Source organism: Diceros bicornis, chromosome 1, assembly GCF_020826845.1.
Source record: "Diceros bicornis minor isolate mBicDic1 chromosome 1, mDicBic1.mat.cur, whole genome shotgun sequence".
In the NCBI taxonomy this organism is placed as follows: Eukaryota; Metazoa; Chordata; class Mammalia; order Perissodactyla; family Rhinocerotidae; genus Diceros; species Diceros bicornis.
Window position 1 is genome coordinate 75,581,625 of NC_080740.1, and position 26,251 is coordinate 75,607,875.

At 39.1% G+C, this 26,251-nt stretch overlaps 1 protein-coding gene across 8 annotated transcripts in view; it reads right to left on the minus strand.

Moving 5' to 3' along the window:
- Positions 1-6,828: 6,828 nt before the first annotated feature.
- Positions 6,829-26,251, minus strand: part of PWWP2A (PWWP domain containing 2A) — a 33,637-nt gene continuing 14,214 nt past the window's right edge. For 2 of the 8 annotated variants that reach the window (XM_058545059.1, XM_058545070.1), the window contains exon 2: positions 19,433-23,111. In XM_058545059.1, coding sequence (XP_058401042.1) covers positions 21,428-23,111 — 1,684 coding nt within the window. In that variant the 3' untranslated portion in view covers positions 19,433-21,427. Of the gene's footprint in view, positions 9,118-11,572; positions 11,693-19,432; positions 23,112-26,251 lie in introns of those variants that run through there. The other 6 variants (XM_058545080.1, XM_058545088.1, XM_058545043.1 and 3 more) reach the window with 6 other exon arrangements.

Sequence of the window (26,251 nt, forward strand, 5' to 3'; positions counted from 1 at the left end):
GATGTGTGTGAGAAATCACACAAGTTGTACAGAAACCTTGGCTGAAAGCTGTGGTCCAGCCGTCAGTGGGCGTGCTTCCTGTGCAGCCATTGTTATGCTGGAGCAGCAGTTCTCAGACCCTCTGATCTCAAGACCCCTTTACACTGGAAAAAATTTACATAGTGTGTTGCTTTATGTGGATTATATCTATTGACATTTACCATACTAGAAATTAAAACAAAATTCTTAAATATTTAGTTAATTGCTTTAAATACATTTCATGTTACTATAAGTAGTATTTTAGAAAAACATCTTCCAGAACAAAAACACATTTTAGGAAGAAGAGTGACATCATTGTACATTTTTGCAAATCTCTTTAATGTGTCGCTTGTAGAAGACAGCAGAATTCTCATATCTGCTGCTGTACTCAGTTTGTCATGATATCACATGTCATGTAGTCTGGAAAATTCTGCATACTCGTGACAGGATGACAGTGAAAAAAGCAAATAACCCCTTAGTATTACTATGAAATAGTTTTTACCCCATGGACACCTGAAAGGGACTGAGGAAGCCCTCTGGGGCCTCAGACTACATTTTGAGAATCACTTTCTCAGAATATGACTTGGAGCTCAAGGGCTGAGACTATGCCAAGGTCAGCGCTAAGATTCCTGAAGGACTGTCTGAGCCTCCAAGGAATAGGAGATAGACTTCTTTGCCTACAAACTGCCTTCCTTAAGACCCTGCCATTGCTGCAGGGTGTAGTGGTTTTGCATCTTAGGCCTCACCCCTCCTTTTCGCCCTCCTCCTCCTCCTCCATCACCACACTGAAATCTTACAGGATGCCAAACAAGGCCAACATGAAATGTTTCTAGTGAGTGGGCCAAGTAATGCAAGAAAAGGGAAGGAAGGGAATCCAAGTAGGTGTGAGTTTGCTTGGGCCAAGGAGTTTTTTATCTACCACTCTTATTTCTCTGCTTCCAAAATCTGGAAGAAAAGATAGATTCTAACCTTTTAAAAAGCTTTGACAACAGAAAAGTCCTGAAAGGCCTGAGAAGTAGGAGGTGTGTAAGGGAACAGGTGGCCTGTATTTGCCCACTGTTGCTAAGATGTATAAAGTTTGGGATGCCTTCCTCCCCCCACCAAAAAAGTATTCCAGAATTTACTTTTATGGTAATCACACTTTGACATTGTATATATTCTTATTCCAACGATATTGCAATGGATCAAAATAATTTTGGATCTCCTCCTAGAACTTCCTTGAAGACTCTAAGACACTTTTTTTAAAATACTATGATTCCCTCTCTGTCTCCACAAGCAGACCACGAGCTCCTAGAAGGTAAGGGCCATATTCCTGTTCTTAGTAGCACCAGCACCTGCTGCTTGACTGGAAACTTAGTAAATCGGTATTGAAGGACATTCCACAAGCAGTGGTCTCCGTGTGAACAACCATCGCTATCCACAAGTCTTCAGAATCTGTGCCCTTTATTTAGTACCTGTTTTTTAAAATGTTTCCTGTGCTACTAACCATTATCTGTTATCTCAAGATAAGTAGAAACTAGTCATCTTCCTCAAAATGTTAAGACCCAGCAAGTGATTTAAATGTCAGCTTAGAAGGTTTACATGCTATTTTTCACCTTCCAAAGAATGCGGTGGGGGTGGTGAAAGACCACAGCTTGGTTTTACCTGGTCAACGCCAGTGGATCTGTGACTGCCCTGTGTATTGCCCAGAAGGGCCTCAGTACCCTGCAGTTTATGGTCCCAGTTAACTTTGTGCAGTAGTGTTTTATTCAGAGAGGTGTACAGTTCTGGCCAATTTGGAGAGCTCAACTAGGATTTCTCAACAGTGAATCCAGTAATTGTACCCATGAAGCGTAAGAGATTTTGGAGAGTCACTTTAAGCCAGCCGAGCCCATCTTGTGCAGCCATGTAGAATGTCCTCAGATGTTGAGCATTCAACCTGGCCTGTAAGGAGGTCTCTTGGTTTTTAAATTTTCGTTTTTGCATCTTGGATATTTGCAAGGATTTGTCTTGAGACTTCAGAAATCCCCAACTTGTCCTCTAGTTTCAGCCTCCCCACCTTCTCCCAGGTCACACTTCCATTGACTTATGTTCTCTGTGTACATTTCCACACTCTGTCTTACCACATTTCCAACTTCCACATGAGCAGCTTTTCCATTCCCTGGAGCCTCTGCAGAAGGCTTACCCAGGAAATTGGGACTATTACTACAATAAATTCATACTCATCTGCTGGTTTTTCTGTGCAAAGTGCACTGTGGATTAGCTCATTTTCCTCACATCATGGATCCAAGCTATGGTTAAATTCTGTTCTCAGAATCTAAGCTCTTTTTTCTAAGAACTCTGACTTTCCACGTTTCCCTTCCATCACAAGCACTGTAGCTGTTTTTTTGGGTTTTTTTCCCCTATCCTTTTGCTCCTTGTCCCACCCCCAAAGATGCCATAGCTCATCACTTTACAAGTTATTGTGCTTATAGGAATGGAGACTGTTATACCATGCCGAGATGCAGAGGCTGGGGAGTGGCCGAGCCTACCAGCTAAAGACCTGAGCATCGCAGCACTGGGCCTGCATTTGAGCTTCAGTCAAGTGATGACCTCACACACTGGACCTTCAGAGTTGCTCAGGTATAGTCAAAGGCGTGAATGTTTGTTTAGTCCACAAATGACAAGAGCCATAGTTCCTATAGTCTGTGTATTTGAAGATAGGGAACTGCTTTAGGAAATGTTGCCGGGCCTGGGGCTTCTCGGGTCTCTGAGCTGGCCTCCAAGACTATTGCTGAATTACTACATTTCACACAGCTCCCAAGCTAGAATCCAGACTGATTTAGGAAAACCAGACACAGCCTTTCTGGAGGCATTTTACTGTCTGAATAGACTTGTGGGATTGGGGAGCTGGCAGCAGGTGTTAAATGTAAACCTGATTGGAAGATGTATTTGCAAGGGTTGTTTGATCCTAAGAGTTAAGCAGACCTGCAAATCCTGTCTTTTACAACTGGTTTAGCAAAACTTGGGATGTCAAAGGGGAAGGCTATGCTGGGAGGCCAAGGAGGCCGAGAACAGCTGTGCAAGTTAATGGCTGCTTTAATCTCCTTGAGAAAGATCTTTAAAGGGAAGGGTCCAATAACCTTCAAAGACCAGAGTGCAAATCTGAGACACCACATAGGGCAGGAAAAATCAGTGTGACTTAAGCCCCTGTCCCTTTTCCTGTGTCATCTGTGCTTTCCCTTAAGTGTGCCGTTGGCATAAAAGGAAAGCCTGGAGCCACTGGAGCCGTCTCTGGTGCGACCTGCGAGCCTGCAGCCCAGGGCGGCTGCCCGCCTTGCTGCTGTTTGTCGTGTTGCTTTCTGTGATCACGTCCCCTTTTGATCCTGCCTTTCACCTCTACCTCATCCCTCCCTTATTTCTTAAGGCATTGAACTCTTCCTCAAATAATCCTATCAGTGTAAATTGTGTACTTGATACACACCCACAACCCTAGTAAAATATCCTTGAACCGATTTCAGTGAGATGTTTCTGAGCCTTTTCAGCCTGCCCTTCTTCACTTCCATAGTAACAAGCCTAGTCCTTCCATCACCTGGATTTCCTTTAAAAAAGGAAGTCTGTGCACATCTCACCAGAAGTGGCTGAAAAATCTGTTCCTTCGGGGAACTGCACAATTAAAAACCGTAGAGAAAGGAGGTGATCATTTCCAGTCACTTCCTTCTGTTGTGTGGAGAGCTGCCCTGAGCCTGCGCTACACCCAGTCCGTTAATGTTCCTGCAAATGAGAAATGGATTACCTGCCACCAGCCAGCCCAAGAGGTAGGGCTAAAATGACCATAGACTATCAGAACGACTGCTTAAAACCCTTCAAGGGGCAATCAAAGAAACTAATGATAAAACTACTTACAAAAACTAGTGAGGATGCCCTCATATTTCAGAGCATGCAAACTTTCAATCTTCCTGGCTACGAGTTGGTAATTGTTGAAGCTAGGGACGGATACATGGGGTTTGTTTGTTGTACAAATGTCTTAAATAGTCTGTAATAAAAATATTCGGTTTGCTTCTAGTTTTCCAACCCTCTGAGGTCTGCATGCCTAGGAATAAGCTCCATCATACAGGAGTTAAGTTCTATGAGCCAGAACTAGAAGTATGACTCCCTACCTTCTTTTTCCTTTCACTCATGGGGAAACTTTGGAAGCTTACATTTCCCTTAGCTAAAGGATGGCAGGGCCTGCTGCCTCATCGCCAAGGAAGCCCACAGCTAACAATCTGTGGCCGTGATTCAGTCCCAGCTGCTAGTTCTGGCTTGCTGAGAAGTACAGCCTACCCAGATGGGAACTCCTGTCAGGCACTGGGGGTCCTAAGCCATGAGGCATCACTACAGATGTGAAGGGAACCAACCCAGAGGCTCTGCAGGGAACCCTTAGTTCCAAATATGAGGAGACAGATCTGAAGTTACTGGAGCCTCATTGTCCCTCTCTGGGGTGCTGTGCCAGACTGATGTCTACATCAGGCACCCTAACCTAGACTCACACCAGGCAACCGCCTCATGCCACTTGATGCCCTCCAACTCCCCAAACGTAGCAAGTCAGAAATATACAAACGTGCAAGTCTTCAAGCAAACTAAAGACAAAGCCATCCTCAGTGGGGCCAGGGATGGGAAGCAAGGGAATAGTGAGGTGGGGAAAATAGCGTTTAAATTTCAAAAGATGTAGGCTTTGGTGGACTCTCTGTAGTACTTGGTCTCAAGTACACAAGACAGTTTTGTAGGGATGGTTTGACTGCCTCAAAATAGAATATGCTTGTTTGCAACTTTGCCTCATGAAGTTAACTGGGAGAAAAAGTCTGGTAATTCCCTAGGTCTGTGTGACACTTTGATTGGATTCTGCTGTTGGCAGAGTTGGCATCAGAGGCCGAGTTATAGCTTCAGCTTGTGCTGCAAAAGCTTTTCCAGCCTGCCTCATTTCCTACAGGTGTTAAAGAAGCTGCACGTAAACACGTGAAGGATCACCCCCATCACCGTCTTCTGTAAGGTTGCCTTGTGTCTTACTGAAGCCGCTGGCTGTGCTTTTCTGAGGCCGTGACACAGCAGGCTCCCTGTCACCTCAAGGCACTTCACATTGCTGAGCGTTCACCTTCAGATCGCAGGTTTGAGCCGTCTACGCAGGATCCACAGGAGTTAGACACTGAGCTTAGACAGAATTCAGAAACATGACTATAAACTATTTCACTCAAGGACAAAAATTCTCTAATGTCTCCATGTTTTTGGCCTTGGCTGAGTAGGAACTGAAGAGTTTGTTGAGACGCTTATTTTCCACACCGTTTTGGCCAGTGCAGCCACTGCATGATTCTTCTGTCACCGACAGACAGAAGAACTGATAGGACTAAGACTGGAATCCACATCTCTACCTTACACTGCAGCAGGGTATTGGGACAGCAGCGTCTTCCTCTCAATATCACCACCTCACTTTCCCTCCTTACCGCTAGAGGGTTGCTTCTACAATCAGGCCGCAGGAGGGTGATGAAAGGGCTGATCCTACATCTTCTTCCCTCTTAAGGACACCGACACGGCCACTGTGTGTGGCCAGCTCTTTCTTCCTGACGCGATATTCCTGAGTTGTATTCTCTTTCATCGCAGGTTCATTACCTTCTCAATATCAAAGCAAAGGCGTTGTTAGGCCATGAAGTTTCATTGTGAATAAGCAAAGATTTGGCAGGACGCTCATCACTGTAGAAAAATTATGCTTAAGAAACACAGTGTGCTCTATTCAAAGCACTGAAGGAAGACTCATTACTCGAAAGAGGAGAAGTACTGAGCTATCAGGTATAAAAGCAGGAAAACAGCTGACTTATCTATCTACAGTGCAGCATATTTGCAGTGACATACCCAGCATGCTCAGGGAGGTCCTGGGACAGTCCATATGTGACTCCAAGGCATGAATCTAAACTTATTACACTTCCTTATCTGAAGACAGCACCAAAAAGATCCTAAGTTTCATCTACGGGTTTCGTCACTCATTCCCTCTATCTTGTAGGAGTTGTGTCTATAAACATAGCAACACGTGTATACAATGTGATCAGGAATATGGTATGGGGGTGAGAGGGGGTTTCATGTAGGGCTTCCCAGATAACGTGCATGTGGCTTGTTTACCTTCCCTGGTTTTCCCTAGCTCCATTTTCATTAGTGGGAAACTTGAGGGAAAAAAAGATATTAACAGAGCCAGATTCCAGTAGCCGCCTTTTTACACTCATTTACATGAATTGAAATGGGAAAATGTATGCGATTAAAGACACCATGTATATACTGGAGGAACAGGTAGCCTTCTAAAGGACGGCTTTACTCAAATGGGGAATAAAAAGGTACACTGACTGACCTAAGTTTCTGGGTCAGTCCTAAAAAATCTCAACTGTCTCGTAGGTTTTAAGACGCTAGTTTTTTCCTGACAACTGAGTGTTTGTGGCCCAACACTTGACCTCACACTGAAATTGCTGGGCTTTTCAAGAAGCAACCGTGTATCCATAAGGGCAGGACTCCTTAAAACTAAAACAAACAAACAAAAGAACTCACCAGTATATGTTTGTTTAATTACATCCAACTCTGAATGGCAGGTTGTTTCCATCAGAAAACAGTAATGTTTGTGCACAATTCTTCACCCTTCCTCTATCCCTGGTCATAGTGAGTTCCCGTAAAACCTCCCAGTGATTAAAAACTTACAGGTCATTCTCCTAAGGAAGCAATGCCTCTTAAAACAGCTCCCTAAAGAACTATGGTTCAATTTTAATAGTAAAAAAAATATATAACCTTTAAAATCTAACTCCTAAAAAGTAAACAAATAGTTTTTAAATAACTAAATTTAAAAAAAAATCAAGACTTTATTGGATAAATGTCACACAACATTCTTTAACATTTAAGTCTCAGCATACTTTAGATGAGAAACAATTTTTGTCATTCAAGTCTACAAAATGAAATAGGCTTGTGAAGATATGAAATACAGTCAAAGGTAGCATGAAGCAAAGCTTAAATATTAAGCAACTAAAGCAATGAAAGTGAAACAGCAACATGGTATGTCTAGATTTTAAATACCACCAAGTTTCATTTTTAAAAAAATGAAAATCTGGTTTATAACAAAACACCTTTGCGAATTTGTCATGAGAAAAAATATTTAGATACTTAAAACCTGACCTCTCCCAATTCTTTTGCCTTTATCTTACTTCTTGGTCATTTCCATCACTCTGCACAAATAAAGAATTCTAAAGCTTAAAAATGTTGATTATACAATCCTCCATGGCTTGGGAGTTATCTGGTTCTTGAAGTGAGCCTAAAAGGTACTGCTGGTGTTACATATCTGAAAGAACCGGACAGACCCGAGCTGAAGCCCTAGGGCCATGGAGAGCAGGGCCCCACTGAAGTACGCAGCATCTTTAGAACTCCCTGCTGCTACAGTTCCTGAGCTGACTTTTTCAGATTTGATCAAATGTATAATGACTTCATGATAAAGAACTTTCCACAATTTTAGCATGTGATCAAAACTTTTAATAACTCGCAGTGTAATTTAGGATTTGCATTAAGCTCACTAGAAGCAAGATTGCCTATCTTTTCTTCTTGAGTTGTAGAACAAATCCTAGTCTGTTATATTGAGTGTTCTAAAACTCTCACCCAGAACCTTTTATTAATCCTGAGGGGTTACTAAGTAATTCCAAGCCTATACAGTAATATTATGGAAAGGTTGAACACTTGAGCCAAATGCTCAGTTATCTGTTATGTTGCTTCAAATGAATTTTGTATTTTTTTATTTTTTGGCATTTTTTTGCCCTTTTTTGTAGTAAGTTATCAATATGGGTTATCTTTCTGGTTTAAAAAATAAATCAGTATTGCCACTAAAAAACTTGTTTTATTATTAAAAGCACGGCACCATCAAATATAAAATGCCTTAAAAATGTAGTACTAACAGGTCCATTTGGTTTTCTCATTAATGTTTTCTCCATTCATTAAAAAAGAAAAATTAAGGGTTTTCACAATATGTATTTTCTAAAGACAAGAAAAACATTACGGTTTCCATTAATAAGAATTCATGCTCCAGGCATGAAAAGTTCGAAGCTGTCTTTATGGGTCTGTTCCTGCTGCTTGTTCTCCAGGGTCAAGTCCCACCTGACCCCTGTGAGAATTTCTTGCACTTAGACAGAAGGAGGGGGGGGTCTCTGTGGAGAGAAGTCCACATCAAAATTCAGATACTGTCACCTTTTCTAAACTAGATAAAACCAGTAAGGAGAGGGAGAATAATATAAGCCTTTCCAGCTCAGTAGAATTAAGAACTGGCTCTTAGAGTATACGTTTTCACTCCAAGATCAACACTAGCCTATCCACTCTGAGTCAGAATTTGAAAGATTAGAATGTATTATGAAAATGTGCACAAAATGTTAAATACTGGTGGCAAATAAATACATCTTAATATGTTCTAACAAGCAAACGTATATTCAAGATAATACAGCCCTGCTTTATTAAAGAAAAGATCCAAATTTTCTTTGCGGGGTGGGGTGGAGCACTTTGCTATCCTTTTAGTAGGATGTTAGATAATCTTTTCTGTCATTTCCACTGGCACCCTGAAGGAAACATTGGCCTCGGCATATGTGACTATTGCTGTTTCATAGGAGAGCCATTTTAGAAATAGCTCTGCTTATATCTAAACTGATTAACATAAACCTTGGAGAAAGCACAAAGTTTTAGTATGAAAAATAATTCAATATTTCTGCCATTCTCCTATGCCTTTTAGGCCTGTCTAAACTGTACTGATAAAAACTTCACGTTCAAAAGATGTTACTGTCAGTGATTCTCCATACATAAAATTCAAGTGAGTTTTTTGTATGTGTATTTCACATCACCTTTCTCCTCATCTCATTCATAATTTATTGCGACAGTTCATTTTTTATAAAATAGTCCCCTAATAGCTTTTCTTCGGTTTACTATAGCACAATTTGCAAGTGCCCCTTTATAGACTGTTGATTTTAACCACTGCCTTAACATTTACTTCTCAGTGCAGCTTTAAAAATCTGAGTCTCCAATTGCATTCAGTCCTGATGCTCTGGTGTTCTGTGTCATTGTGGTACAGGTCCATGAAACCAGCAGCCTGCTAATGTCTTTGTGCTGAAATATAGTAAAGAAAAGGAAGAGAATGTAGTTAAGCACAAGTAATTATATGAGAAAAATGATGTCCTCATTGTTTAAATTAAGCCCTCTATAGATTGTGGGATCACACCTAACTTTTTGTTTTAAATCAGTTAAACGTGACCAATATTTTTTTGAGAAAACAACTTAATGCCACTCTAAACCAACAGAAGCATTCATGTTATTTCGGCAGTATATCTGGCCAAACTCCAACACAAATAAAATGGTTGTCACCTTCACATAGTCAATCTGCACTTGAGTGTATTTTTAAAAATACTTGTTTATGAATATTTGCCTAATAAAGGGTGAATTTTAGCTTTGTCCTTTATTCTGCCATTTCACAGGTAACAATCCTAAACTCTGCAAGTCAGCTTGGCTGCTGTGGACTGCTAGGAAGCACCAGCAGCCTTCCTCTAGCACAGGCTACCTACAGGCTTAAGAAGCAAATTTATATACAAACCCAAGCTATGTAAAAATCAGCTGCAGATCACACTGTCTACATATATGCAAAAAGCAAAAAAGAGGGGGCAGAGCATGCCTCCTACGAGGTAGACACAGCACATCAGAAGGCATCAAGAGGACCATTTTAACTAGAAGACAACTTGCGCATGCTGGTTAGACTGACCGTGGTGTCCCCTGTCACACCAGCAAACCTGACTGTCAGCAGAGGCACTCTGCACCAGACCGCCAACAAAAAGCAGGACTCTGAACAGAACATTTAAAGGGCAAGGCTTATAAAAATTACTGCCAAGTAGCATGACCAGAATGCCCAACATTACCAATCTCCCTTTAATACCAACACGTGGTAAGAACCCCATTGAAACCCTCTACAATCTCTGATTATGCCTCTCAAACCTGGGAGCCTAAGTACCACTAAAGGTCTGAATTCCAAAAGAGGTGATCCGTGAAGAGAAAGATGATGTTTTTGGTCAAATGTATTTTTAAACCAAAGATATGCTATTTCCAGTGGAATAATAACAGACAAAATAAACATAGAAAGTAAAAAGGAAAAAAGAAAAACCACCCTATCCTTCTCAATATTTAACTTCCAAACATTTCAAAGTAGGCATCTTTCCCAGTCTTTGACAGAACTCCAGATCTTATGTTAATTTCCCAGTGTTGCCGTGCTTCATTCACTGACTGGGTCGGGCCTGTCAAACAAGTTTCACAGGGCATTCTATCACGTTTCTTCTCCGGCAATGAAAAATGACTGCTAGCCATAAATACCGCACATATCAGAATGGAAGGTGAAGGCAGTCCTTGCTTCTGAAGAAACAGAATGATTAACACTAGTTGTTTTAAAATTTGACGTTGAGCTAAGAAAAGTTTTTATTTTCTAAAACTAAGATATTATACTAATACGATCATACTACTAATAAATTTAGACTCACACAGAACTTTGGAAGTAAATATCCCCATTTTATAAACTGAAAGAGAAAAGTAAATAGCCAATCCCATGTACAAATCCATTTCCTTCTACTTATGACTCTCTCAATATCTGGCTTCTACCTTAGTGAGGCCTGTTCAACTTGGCAGGAAAGCCAAGGATTGAAGCAGATCTTAATATCCTATGAGAGCTGCAAAAAACTAAAAAAACGCTATTCCCTCAAGAGATTGCTGCAAGGGTAGCTACCACCCCATACAGGTAAGAGTCCAAAATATCCCAGCTTCAATCTCTCATCCAAAATGTGCCATTCTGACCCAGCTTGCAAATTATAGCTCATATGCAACGATACAGCCCAATTACAGCTCTCCCCTAGCCGCTAACACCAGAGGGTTACATAGCCTTAATTCAGGGAAGCAAAAGGTCATAGTTCAAAAGCAGCACAACAAAAATCCCTAAGCCTTTCGTGCTAAGAGCCCAAAATAAGCCTTTTAGGCATTATCCAAGGGGGTTTTAATAAATGTACTTAAATAGACTACAACTACATTTCAGCATTATATATTGCCACCCTCTGAGTTTTGACTTGCCTTATGTAAATGACAATGGTTTTGAGGTTAATTCACAAAGAATATATATATGTTTATATATGGATATATATATCCTTACCTATACATTAAGAAGTAATAAATATAAACTGACAAAGAAAGACTGAGATAGTGAAAAGATAAAGAAATCCACTATTTGACTTTCCATGGAGACTCCATTACTATTTGTCATAATTCTGCCACCCTAGGAGAAACGCCTCTCAATTCATGGAAGCTGGAAGAAGGCTGGCTCTGTTTTTTTACCACAGCAGGTAATATCAATTGCAACTTATTTTCAGTCATTAAAACTATCCCCTACATGAAGTACACCCAGCTACCAAGGTCAATGAACACTAAGGAAAAAGAATTACTGAATTCTTGTACGTCTAGCCTAATCTGCTTTGGGAATGATCAAGTGATGACATGATGCCCTCTTCACTTGTGGCAGGGCTTAACACAGACAGACCTGCCCGTTTCACTGTTAACTTCAATGCTCCCAGTCTGAATCCACAGTGGTCTGTCAGACACTGTAAGGGAGCAGCAGGACTCGTCACTGTCTGATGTAATAGCTGCCATTTGTTGAGACCTATGGTAGAAAAAACCAAGTTAACAAAAATAGAGCAGTCATTCGAGTTCTTTTTAATCCATTTTACAAAAAAAAATTTAAAAATAAGACCAAAATTCAGTTGAATTTTCATAATGAATTTATTCTAGATAATTTGCTGGCTTCACACAGAATGTGAAGCTTTGGTACTAAAGGAAAACAGACTTGAGAGGTGTGTACACACCAGCCTTGGCCAGGAGAGGGCACTCTCCGGCCCAAGTCAATTCAGCAGTGAGATGCCTTAGGGCACGCCAAGATGCTGCCCTCCAACGCTAACTCACATTTAATGTTCTGACAAAAAATGTTCACTAGCCTAACACTAGCCTAGTGTTGGAATAGTCCTGATCTTCTCGGTATGGAGGGCTGAAGGTCATCCCTATTCGTATTCTGTCATTAATGAGCTCAGAGACCCTGTTTTGCAGAACGACCAAAAACTGTCTGAATCCCTTTCTCCTTGAATACCAGTGCCCACCAGTACCCACCAGTGCTACTGTTGAGGGCCTGAAGTGACTGCTTGAGATCATACCTGCTTGAAGTAAGCGTGACAAGACAAGCTTCCTCACTTAGGCTTTCAGAACAGAGACTTCAAATACTAAGCATGATTCAAATGAATGACTGTTAGTGTAAGCCTATTTTTTTAACATATTTGCTTGTCTGCTTACTTCCCTTCGTTAAGTATAAATACACAATTCATCTATCTCATCAGTGTAGGCAACTCTGGGATCATTGATTTAGACAATGTTCAATCCTTACCGTAAAATAATTATTTTTAAAATGGCAAGTTAAATCAGAAGCAGTAGCATATAATTAAAACTTTAAAAAAGGCTTTTCTGACATTGAAAAGGAGATATTTTATACACCTGATCTATAAACTTCTGAATTTTAACTCAGAGAACAATTTTCTCAAATGAAGTTTAATGAGGTTATTTACCCTTTTGTTCATGGGAAAACTTAACTATACTATTTAAGTATATTTAATATACTTTAAATATACTATTAACTATAACCCAACAGCAGTTATACAAGAAGAAAAGTAATCTGAATGCACAATTTATCTTTGAACCTCTCCTTTCGTAAGGACTTGTTAGGGTTCCACAATCACTCTGAAGAACCTCCTTTTTGATTCTAGGCAAGAGTCAAGAATCTGCCTCAGAGCAAGATCATCTTTCCCTGTGCATCTCCCCCTGCCATCCCCTGAAATATCCAGTGAAATATTAACTTGCCAGTCCTGGGTCCACAGAGCCTGGCTCATGAGTCTTTTCAGCTCACGTTTAAGATGCGTTTCCCCTCAATGCTTTTAGGGTCTCAAGGGTTTTTCTTTAGAAATTGACCACACGTACAGGACCCATTAGCGAAAGCCAGGGAGTCCTGGCAGTAATGCAGTAAATGGAAAGACACCCTCAGGAAGAGCAGCGATTTCACTGGAAATTACTTATTTTGTCCTTAAGAGAAAGCTTATGTGCAACAATGGCAACTATTCCTGGAAGGCAGCAGAGATATTAAGGGGCAAATCAGAACAGGGGACAGAAACACCCAGTCTCCCTTTTAAAGTGCACGAAAGAAGCAAGCACAAGGTCGTGCTCTTTCAGCAAAGCCCAGAATTAAAACCTATATAATTAAGATTACGTACATGCACCTATTATCTTGCTGAACAGTCAATATAAATTTTCTCTTATACAATACAGTATATTGCAACATGAACAAGCAGGAAAAAGCATAAATAACTGGTTAGAAAAATAGCCATTCATTTATTATTCTACAATAGAATATTATTGTTTTACAAGAGAACTTCTGGTTTTCTAGCCTAGCGCTATTTTCTCTAACTAGTTATTTTTCTAGGGCTTTAGACAAACCGCATATAGTTCTTCCCAGCATACCAGGACTCACACCAAGATGTGCCACTTCCAGCCAGATGCCCTGCTAGAACTTAAACTGGGGGCCGGAAATCATAGGTTTGTAATCAACAGCATCTCAAAAATGAGCCATGGGTAAAAATGACTACCCTCTGGAATATACAGCCACAACGCAAACAGATCAAGGCCTTGGAATGTGAGGTATTTCCCTCCTAGAAAGGGGGAAAAATCTCCTACTCATACTAGTAGCAATAAAAAATAAAAAGGAATGTTCAAATTAATGTCCACTTTTTCACCATTTGGCAAATATTAGAATAATAAAACGCCAGAGTCCCATGGGAAAACAGCATCTGTGCCAATCAGCTCATTTACACTACTTAAAAGCTGACAACTGTACCTTTGTGGTTCTAATACCTTCAAAAAGCTCTCCTAAGAGGAGCTCTCCTCCATTGACCCCCACCAGCCTGGATACTTCTCATTCCTCTTTGAAAGGATTTGCGATGTGCCAGGTTTCTGACAGTTATTGGTCGTTAGTACATAAGTGTCTGAACCAGAATTACTCTTCCTCATTCGCTCACAAGTAGACCATCATTTCTACTATGTCAGGCCCTGTGCTTGGCATAAAGGGAGAACAGAAATGGAAGAGTAACAGACTCCTGGAATTTATGCCATACATAAATGAATGGGGCAAGACCTGAAATGTGATGTTAATGCATCTTCCTTCACTATAATCCCCATGACCTCCAACCCAGCTGTCCTCCACAAATGCTTGTTGGAAATAGTTCACGCCTACTTCTAGATGTTTATGATCATACTATGATTACTGTAATTTTCAGGTAAGAATAACGTTGCTATAACATTTTTTCCATTTATACTGTGTATGTTGCAGAAATACCGAAAGCTACCAGAATGAAATTTCTATGCCAGACAAAGAAAGTGGTGGTTGTGGTAATGATAGCAAGTATTTATACAGGCCTTGTGCCAGGCACTTTATTGCTTTAAAATATTTAAATTCTCACAATCACCTTGAGGAGGTACTATTATTCTCCCCATTTCACAGATGATGACATTAAGGTAACCTGCCTAAGATCACACAGCTTGGAAGTGGCAGAGCCAAGTCAGACTTTGAATCTAGGCAATCTGGCTCCAGGGCCTGTACTTTCAACCATGTGCCTGAAAAGTGGAAGAGAATGACTGTTTGCTCAATAAAAACCTGATCCCAAGCACTACTGGTGCAAAAACGTTAATGAATGCTTCAACTCACCAGCCTCACTGGCAAGTCATATACTCCTAAGTATGCATTTCTATTTATTTATTTATTTATTTTGTGAGGAAGATCAGCCCTGAGCTAACATCCATGCCAATCCTCCTCTTTTTGCTGAGGAAGACCGGCCTTGAGCTAATATCCGTGCCCATCTTCCTCCACTTTGTGTGGGACGCCGCCACAGCATGGCTTGACAAGCGTCGGTGCGCGCCCGGGATCGGAACCCAGGCCGCCAGCAGCGGAGCATGCGCACTTAACTGCTACGCCACGGGGCCAGCCCCCCTAAGTATGCATTTCTATCTTTTACACTCAACAGGATGACCCTCACATTTCTACGAAAATATTCTCCCCAGGCAAACAAAAAAATCTATTTTACCAGGGGAAAAAATTATCTTTCTTCTAGGCATTTCAATAGCTTTTAAGTGAATCTTTGTGTTGTAGAGAAATAAATGAGGGACACTCAGGGTTATAAAATTATCTTACATATTAAAGAAGAAATGAGCCCTCGCTAAAACTTGGTATGCATTATAATTTCAAGTTTTTTAGTTTATGTGAAAAGGAAAAAAGTGTGATAGCATAGCACTTGAGCTATGGAGTATCCAGCTTCCCTTCTAGATACTAAGATAGAAAAAATTATAAGAAGTTTTAAATCATGATTTCTGGTTAAGACAGATTTCTAAGGTCACATTCTTATGACACAAAGAAAATTCAGTATTTACATAATGGCTGTGTTTTCAATTTATTTTTAATGAGACCTTACAAAAATACCAGGAATTTGAAGAAAAAATAATAATTCACGTTTAAACCAAGTTTTAACACCAGGTATTTTAAAACTGGTCTGTTTTCACATCAAAGGTTTAAGAAATTGTTTTACAAACAAAAGCCATCTAATTTCTTCAATTGGAAAATGACAATTTGAGTCACAAATTCAATATTTTGATAAATCCTGATTATTTTTGAGGCTAGTTTCTTCTTTTCCTTTACAGCTCCCTACAACCAATCTGTAATTTGTACCATAACACAGAAATCTATAAGAAAAAACTCGTTTGGCAATTAGTTTTTTCAGAGATTAATTAGATGCATTAAAATTTGACTAATCCATCCCAAGATGGATTAAAAGACATGATGTAAAAACTAATTTAAATCAGTATTTTTACCAAAATGTGGTACACAAGATGATCTTAGAATTTTAATAATCTACATATATCAAGGCATATTTGTTTTCCATTAATTGTACTGACACAAAAAGTGGAAAAATTTGAAAATACGGCAAATTTGAAAATACAGCAAAAATGTGATGGAATGTAAATAATTTAAGTTTTTGGAAACTAATTTAATTAATTCCATTACTAAAATAATTTAAATGGTTTCCACATTCATAAAATTGTCCAAAACAATTGCTTTTGTCACTGGGAAGGGATAGTTTTAACCTAAAAAAACCTACTCTTGAGTATTTAATGGGTAAATGCAATCACACTAATTTACCTAAAAATTTCACCAAGAAGCAGTTATCGTTTTTTTTTTTTTTTAAGGAAGTTTAGCCCTGAGCCAACATCTGATGTCCATCCTCCTCTTTTTGCTGAGGAAGATCGGCCCTGAGCTAACATTTGCCAATCCTCCTCTTTTTTTTTCTGAGGAAGACTGGCCCTGGGCTAACATCCGTGCCCATCTTCCCCTACTTTATATGGGACGCCGCCACAGCATGGCTTGACAAGCGGTACGTCAGTGCACACCTGGGATCCAAACCTGCGAAACCCAGGCAGCCGAGGCAGAGCGCAGGCACTTAACCACTACGCCACTGGGCTGGCCCCCAACAGTTCTTAAAAATGGGGGCACCATTATTAGCATTGTGCAGGACTGCAGGTTGATTAGGAAGGAATCTTGGAAGCCAGGCTGCCTGACCGAGAAGAATACTTCTGTGACTTAATTTCCAAACACCTCTTAGAACAATACCATCCCAAATCTAAAAGATTTTTATCTGGCCGACCCCGTGGCTTAGCGGTTAAGTGCACGCGCTCCGCTACTGGCAGCCTGGGTTCGGATCCCGGGCGTGCACCAACGCACCGCTTCTCCAGCCATGCTGAGGCCGAGTCCCACATATAGCAACTAGAAGGATGTGCAGCTATGACATACAACTATCTACTGGGGCTTTGGTGGGGGGGAAGGAGGAGGATTGGCAATAGATGTTAGCTCAGAGCTGGTCTTCCTCAGCAAAAAGAGGAGGATTAGCATGGGTGTTAGCTCAGGGCTGATCTTCCTCACAATAAATAAATAAATAAATAAAAGATTTTTATCAAAAAAATTACAGACGGATGGTGGTGATGGTTGCACATTGTGAATGTACTTAACGCCACAGAACTGTACACTTTAAAAAAAATGGTTAAAATGGTAAAATTTGTTAGATATATTTAACAACTTTTAAAATACAAAAAAAAATTACAGTGCTCTATTAATATGACAAGGAGAAAATTATTTCCACCTAAAGTCACAAGGAAAGTGAAGGGAAAAATGTCCTTGAGTCGATACATGTTAAGTCTCTTGAGTAAAGATTAAACAAAAAAAGGTGAACTGTTTCTATTCTGATCTTATTGTCAACTATCCATGATAGACACCAAGACATCCTGGAAAACTAAAAATATTTCGACCATCTATTATCACTATGACTTTAAACTTCCTATTTCTTTATTCAAAATAGCACAACAGCATATTAATTGCTAGAGCTTTCATTTTTTAATTCTATTCACTTTGTTGAATGAATACAGTAAGTTTACAAACTGTAAATACAGAATATGAAGAGCCTATTAACTAAGTCAGAACCAGATCAGAGTAATTAATGCAGCTTCGTTGTTTTATTTTCTCCTGGCAATTGGCATGGCACCAGCCTCTTGTTCTATTTCTGAGTTCCCTATATCAGGCATTTCAGTTAGAGATTGTTTTAATAGCAGCCATATTAATACAATCCCAAAGTAAACACTAAATTTGTCCCACCTTAGAAAAAGGGTCTTCATTCTCTCTGGCAAATTCCCTATTGGAGGCCATCACTGGGCCCAAATCAAAATATCCTGAATCAAAACATTATCAACTTTTCTAGACATTTGTCAGTCTCTTCTCTGCTATGAGTACTTAACAAAAGTGAATCAATGCAGCACAAACCACAGAAAATTCACAATTTAAAAGGGAAAGGGGCCGGCCCGGTGGCGCAAGCGGTTAAGTACACATGCTCCGCTGCGGCAGCCCAGGGTTCGCCGGTTCAGATCCCGGGCGCGCACCGACGCACTGCTTGGCAAGCCACGCTGCGGCGGCATCCCATATCAAGTTGAGGAAGATGGGCACAGATGTTAGCTGAGGGCCAGTCTTCCTCAGCAAAAAAGAGAAGGATTGGCAGTTGTTAGCACAGGGCTGATCTCCTCACAAAAAAATAAAAATAAAAGGGAAAATCTAAATTTAGATTCAAATTATAGATTTCTAAAGGTATTTCAATTCAGTTATTCTATATAAAGGTATGTATATACATATAAAAGAATGTAAATGTGTATCTTTAACAGCCAATATTAAGTACAACTTGCTCAAATACAGGTGCAACTCAATTTTTGTAAATTAGAAATGCAGACCCACTAAGGAAGACATACATTCATTTAGTTGATTTCAGTAAGTTCCATATTCTGTCTTCAGATCTATATTCCTGTCTATTCTACTTAGTTCTAATCTAAAATTAACTAAAAGGGAAAAATACTCTGATGCTTTAAATTTCTGATAATTTCTAGAAATAAAGACATCTTTGGCTTTTTTGATAGCTCTACTTTGCTTGATGTCTCCCTTGCTAATCCTTGGTTTTAGCCACTTTTCTTAGATCACTGGAGATTTAGCCTAAACCAAGTTCTCTTTGCAAGGGGCAAAAACCCATTTGGTTATCTCCATACAAAAAGGAAATGCCTCCTTTTATCATTTTAAAAAGAAATGTAAAAGAAAAATGGCTACAACTCCCCAATTCATCTCTGTCTCCATCTGCAGTAGACACTGGACAAATTTATCTAGCTGCTTAAGAAATTCCTATTTGAATAAAACGTTAATATGCAGCTACTGGATTAGTGTATAGAATATGTATTTTAAGATTACAGAAATTCTTTAAAACTTGTTTCCCTGTTGAAACGTCAGATAAAATATGCCAAACGGCCAGTTTAGAATGAAGGAATCATTTGGCGTGATAATTAGAGATCATGCACACTTGTAACTATGCTTCAACCTTTTCCTCAAAGGTATGGACCACATGAAATTGAGTGTTACTTTTGTATTCAACAATCACGATTTTATTATTTTTTCTTTTTTTCCCATAGCTTCTGAAACAAATGAAATCTGATTTATGCCATAAGAGCACATTTGCCAAAGCACTTGACTATATTACCAGTATCCACTGTCAAAACCACTGTTATAAACTCACCTGGATCTTTACATAAAGCCTTGGAATTACATATTGAGGTGACTTTTTGCTCTGCCCTGTTTAAATCTTTCTAAGCCTTCGATTGAAATCGAATTCAAATATGAAATTATATGAAATTCTTATTCAAAAATATCTGAATGAACAAGTTCATTAATCTGAAACAAATACTCAGAAAATTTAAGATACTTCTTTAAAACCCCCAATAATTCTGTAAACTTCTTTCAACCTGTTATAATCAAAGAATTTTAAAAATAGTATAGTTGTTTCTGTTTGCAGGAAAGAATATGTTCTATTCAAGTGAAACATCTTTTTTTTCCATTGTGTGTTTATTATAATCAAAAAGCATTGACTGAGTTCCCCAGAAGAAATTCTACTTAATTTTGCAGAAATCAGTACCTAAATCATAGAAGTCCATAACCTTAAGGAAGCTGACACAAGACTACTGATTTTCAATCTCCATTAATCATTTCATCTTAATTCCATAGTAACTAAAATATTTCAAATTGGATTACCTAGAAACCCACAAAAAGTTGCTCTTTTAAGTTTCAAGTTTCCAAAAGTGTCAAATTGACATTGTATCAAATTTAAAAGTTAAGTCAGACACAAAGTATGAAAGCAACTTAAAAAACCTTAGGATAAACTTGCCTCCACAGGCAATTGGGTATATTTTTCACTAACAATACAAAGCTAAAAATGGAAAGTAAGAAATCAAATCTTAGGGACAGATGGACTATGTAGAAAATAGCGGGCTAAGTTACCAGCCCCAAAAGCCAATGAGACCTGAGGCAGAAGACCAAGCAGGAAAGAGACTGGTTGTAATTACCCAAATATAAATTTAAAAAGAAAAAAAAAAATGAAGCAATGTGATGAAATAGTATGGCTAAAAACGAAAAAATTAAAACCCACACATTTATGAGAAATTGGCAGGAGGAGGGTCTCAAATCTCGAAGCATTTCAGACCTCTATACTACAAAACCTGATTTTAAGAATATACTGATTAATCACTTACTACTTGATTTTACCTATGCTCAGATAATATATTCTTTGATAGGGCAAATAGGAAAATAAAAGTTTGATTTTTCACCTCCTCTACACACTATTACAAAGAATAATTTTCTACCAACTTGAAATTTTTCAAAGCTTTTTGAGAAACACACACAAATAATTTGGATTTAGTTGATTTTATTTACAGCTTGTTTTTTTACATTTCAGAGCATTACACAATTACATTTTCTCATTTTCTGACCTGCAAACAGATACCTTAAATGAAAATATTTTTTAAAAATTATCAAATTAGGTACATCCAAAATGCAACAATTACACATATGACAATTAATTCACAAAGTGTAATTTACCAGGACGTATCCTAAGAATTTAGGAACAGCCAGTCAGGAGAAATCTGACCAAATTCAGCAATCAACTATTTACATATCCAAAGACAAACCTATCTAAACTCCCAAACCAGAAGTTTGAAAGTTTCTGTTAAATAACCATTGGACGAAAGAGAGAGTGATGATTCAAACCTCGCCAGCCTTGAGAGTTTTAATCTCAGATACTGGGCTAATTCCCCAGTTTGCAACTGAATAGCAAGCATCTAAGCTCTTCAAACACCTAAGTATCAAACTCTTGCGCCATTATGCACATAGAAAGGCTGAGTGTTCATTAATTAAAAAACAAGTAGTCATTAAATATCCACACTATTCCCCCCAGCTCACTAGCCCTTACTGCAATCCCAAATATGCAACCTGTGTCACACAGTGACAGGCTATATTTTATACATGTGTGTATATACACACACATATATGTACGTGTGTGTATACATATACACACATACACACAGTACTAGGTACAAATGGCAATTAACAGTCCCTGCAAAAATTCATTTTCAGTTGAGGCTATGGCTCCTATGCCTTGGGATGGTTTTAGACTTCAAAACTGAAAAATCCTGCTAAAATTTCACTTCCTTAAGACAAAATTTGATTGCTTGTTCAGTTTAAGCTTCTCAGTTCTAAAAATGGCTATAAGATAAGTATAAAAAAGCAGCCAACTGAGTGCAATTTCTCTCTCCAATTTGGCCAGGCTATTTCATAGAAGTTACTTCTAACTGGATTAGAGAATCTGTGGCGCCTTCCAATGGTTCTTGCCTACCTTACTGTCCATGTTCACGTTTCAAACTGTGTCAACAGAGCCCGCACTTCAGGCGTCAGCTGCTTGGCAGCCTTAGCTGCCTCTGTGATAGCCTTGCGATAGAGGCCCTTTCTCTTCTTATTAAAGCGTGACTGGAAGTTTTCTAAAAAGGGGGACAGTTGCGAAAGAGCAAGGAAAGACGTTGTTGGAGACCCGAACCATGAAATACGGGCCTCCTGTCGGACTAAAAGGCCGTTATCTTTCCGGCTCACAGTTATAGTAAGAATACGGGCTGGCCACCAAGGGAAGCCATATATCTTGGCCCAAACAATGTCCCCTACACATATGGTCCTGCCATCTGGTGTGACGCATTTAGAGACGTTTTTGGAAAACACTTTCATTTTCAAGGAATTACTGAGCTTTTTCTCTTCCTTTGAAGAGGAGGAAGTGGAGGAGGTGGAAGGTGCATGCATACTGCCTGGAGGAAAATCAAAGCTTTCAGAAGAACTACACTCGGAGTTAGAGGACTTCAAATCATCCGTGCTATCAATGCTACACACTGAAGCACTGGAAGAGTCAGATTTCTTTTGATTTAGGGTCATGTAAACAGAGATATTGCTTTTGCTGCCCTTTTTGCCCAGTGTCTGTAGTTCATCCTGCTCACCAGGCACAAGCACTTCGTTTGTGTCCTGAACCTCACTGCTGGCCTCTTCAGGGCCTTCTGAGGGACTCTGATTTTCTGAAGGGGCCTCACCTGCTGAGCGGGTAGAGGTGCAGCGAGACTGGGGCTTGGGTGCCATCTTGCCACTCCGCATTTTCTCAAGTCCTGTCTTCAGAGAAGAGTCATTTTCTTCATTCCTGTACCTTTGTGGTTTTAAACGAACCCGAGGCGGAAGGGAACCTGAGCTAGGATTCTGATAGCGACGTGTGAAATGGACTTTTGAATGTGCATTTTTGGATGCAGAGGTTTCACTTTGCTTCTTTTGTGCCTTCTCTTTGGCAATTTTCAACACTTCCCGAGCTTTTGCATGATCCATGTTCTTACTCTGGAGCACTTTTTTAGTACTTAACTGAGCTTTTGATGTATTTGCCTGAGCAGAAACCTTGACTACTCTGCCTCTGCTGTGAGCAATATTTGAAACTTTAACCACAGCATTTCTTTTCTGGCTTTCATTTTGGTTTTTCCCATCCACTTTATGGTCAGTTTTCAGTTTTTTGTTCACAGTAGTTACACTTTCATTTCTCCGTTTTTTATCTTCATATTTAGAAGAGTCACTTGCACTACTACCTTTTCTAATTTCCTTTTTTTCAGCAACGACACTGTTTTTACATTTGTCACACAGGACTTGCCTGGGTCGTAGTTTAATAGCATTCATTATTGAAGTAGGTTCTTCCCTGTACATCTTTCGTTTGGGTCGCTTAATTTTCCGAGGAGGTGGCTGAGGTATTGATTGGTTATATGTGTCCCTGATAAACAAAGGGGGAGGATAAGGTGCTCCTTCATGGAAGAGAGGAGGTGGTTTGGAAGTCCACAGGCTTTCAGCCAAGCTCGGCTCGGGAGGTGGGACAGGAGAGGGGTCACCGGGAACAGCACCACTCGCTTCATGCTTGACTTCTGTCCCTTCTTGGAATGTATTACTTTGGAGCTGCATGGCTTCAGGTTTATCCTTATATTCCCTTTTGGGAAATACTGTCACAGGGATCCCATGGGGCCCAAACCTTTGAAAGAAATGAAAGAAAAAAAGAAGCCATTAAGTTAACGTCTATAATTGAATTTTTTAAACAACAGCTGATGTTTATTTGTATGACCTTCCTGAAAGCTATTAAGAACAAAAACAAAAATCTACTATTTCCCCTCAAAAATCCCAAAGCCCACCCACATTTTATTGATCCTACATTTTAGGTATAAACAGAAATACTCAAATGGTTGCTCTAAGCAATGCCAGAACAGCTGATCCAATTTAAGAGACCTTTCAAGTCTTGCATTAGAAAGGATGTTCTATCAGATAGATTTAATATTAAACGTCATCTGATATTATGTTCACTGAACTACAGACAACATGTCCAGGAAATGTAACTGTAAAATTGTAACACACATCTTCCTCTGGTTATAATAGCTTTCAAAAGCTTCACAAAACAAATTCAGCCATAACTACCCAAAAACACTAAATCAATAAATTCCCACCTCAACTTTACTGGTGAATCGATAAAGATTCAAGGGCAGTTGCTCCTTTACTCTTGCATCCTCACACTGGAGCCCTTCATCCACACCCCTCACCCGCCCACCAAAAGAACACAAGAACACCAGAAATCAGATACTCAAATCACCTCAAAAACAGACAGGTTTAGAGCTGCAGCCTTCTAACTTTTAAAAATCACATTGCACATTAGGAAATATTTTCACATTGCAATCCAATAAGAACATTTATGTACATATACATGCACACATATATATATACAATACACAATTAAGCAAAAATTTCACTAAATACTTAAACTTATGTGATGCATAATGATATTTTTTTCTACTCTGCTCTATTTCATTTGTTTTAATGTTAGTCAGACACATTAAGTGGATTTCAAAACTCCCTTATGGATCCAGACCCAGTTTACAAAGCACTGGTATAGAACACAAATCTTTACAATTCTCAGTTTCTAGAAAACAGGGATCAATAACCTTGTTTCTCATGTAGAATTAGAAATAACTGTGGCTCAATCTATCTGGGCTAAACATCAAAAATCTTTAAGTTAAACTTGCTATACTCAGATTCCTGCACATAAAAACAGGATCACACTACCGAATAATTTCATCATGTACACGGTAACATGTTAATTTTAAGCACTATTTGATTCAAACAGTGTTAAACACAACACAATTCTAATGCCAATCCTTTAAGGCACAGGTGCTTAGAAGCCAAGGATCAGCTTCAGGTAGAATCCCCAAATATTTTGTATGTGTCTGTTTTCCTGGAGTCTTTGTTTCTCAGATTCTCTAAAATGTCCTTAAGCCCCCAAAAACGTTCAGAATACCTTTCTTGGGAAGAAATCTTGAGACTAGGTACTTACGGCTATAGACACACCTAAACTCAGACAGGGATATAGGAAGAGCCAACACCACCAGGATGTCCGGTTCTAACACCTAAATAGTTTTCTTCCTAAAGTCTTTTGTTAGCTTGGCTACCACAATCCAACAACTCAAAGCAAATACTTACAAACCACAAAGAAAGAGGAAAGCCCATTTTACCTAGAGTGGGACAAGTTTGGGTCTGGGCTAGTCCACAAAGGAAGGATACCCTCCTCACTGTATCAGACTGTGCAAAAAGTGGCTTTCTATTCTAGCATAGCATCTGGGACCTAAGTGTTTGCTTCCTGACTACTTAATTGCAAGGCACTCTGAGCATTTAGCCTTTTCTTATACATAGGTGCTCAATAACCACTTTTTCAAGATGACAGGACAAGAGAGAGGTGATTTTTGTTTTAATGTAGAACTACATAAAATATAACGTATCTGAGGTGAGACCACTATTTTATTAACAATAAAATTTTCAAACTTGTAAGAAGCCATCATTTTGCCCCCATTACTCTTTCACATGATGTTTCCATAGCTGAATAAACAACAAATTTCCTTCCTTTTATTAGTAATAACTAAGCTATAATCATCTTAATGTTTAAGGTGAAGTTTCACAGCTGTCTCTTATCAACTTTGTATCCTCAGGCACTACTAAACCTCCCTAAATTCAGTTTTGCACATGTAAAATGGGGTAACACTATTTCCTACCTTAAAGTATTCAGGTGAAGATTAAATAGGTCAATAAGGTTAGCCATTTTTCTTGGCTAAAATTTACTTCATTTAAGTAATTTGATCCTATTTTTATAATCTCAATGTGAGGCTAACCAGCCAATTATTTTAAAGCTGTTTATATCAGATGAGCTCTGGAATCTGATATGTTTACCCTCAGGGAGTTTAGTGAGAACATTCACTTCACATCTGTGTGTTTTCCCTTGCGTTTCCTTCTTAAGCATATAAAATACAAGCGTGAAATGTTTTTAAGAACATAGGGAGGCAATTAAGTGTGTAATGATGAATGGAAATTGCAGGCACCAAATGGAAAAAAAGAAGCCAAACTGGTAATTGTGGGTGGCGGATGATATGATTGGCAAAAGCAGAAAAATAGTTTAAATAATAATAAAACTCCCTCAAAGGACCAGAAAGACAAATCACTCTAAAAGGAAAAGGGAGATCAGGACTAGTCCATCTCAGTAATCATGTTGTCACACGAACACGGACAGCACTTAACTCCATGGCAGTGTTTTCAATCTGAGGGTGGGGATATTGGTTGTGAAATCAATTTCAAGGGTCACAACTATGATTTAAATAAAAATCAGAATGTAAATATATGTAACTGCAATGAATCTGTTTCATGTATGTATGCATGTATATAGGGATCCACATGTAAAATATATTTGTAACAATGCTCACAAGTTTGAAAGCCACTAACTTATAAAACTGTAACCTTAGTAAGAATATAAAGTACCAACAAAACTATAGTCTCTTGAAAATCCTAAAATCTAATTTCTCAAGTACAGTCTGTGGAAATCGGCAACACAGCACTCACTGGTGTTTGAAAATGGAGATTCCAAAGCCCTGCCCAAGACTGAATCAGACTCCCCTAGGGTGGAACCCAGGATCTGCATTTTTAGCAAGCACTTTTGCTTTAGCTTTTTCTAAGGTGAAGATATTTATGTCCCACGTGCATGCTCACCAAAGGGTGACCTCGGCAGAGGAAGGCTTTAATGATCAGTGAGAGGTGGCAGGCTGACTAATAGCCCTTGCTTGAGCTTTTTCTAAAGAACTTTTT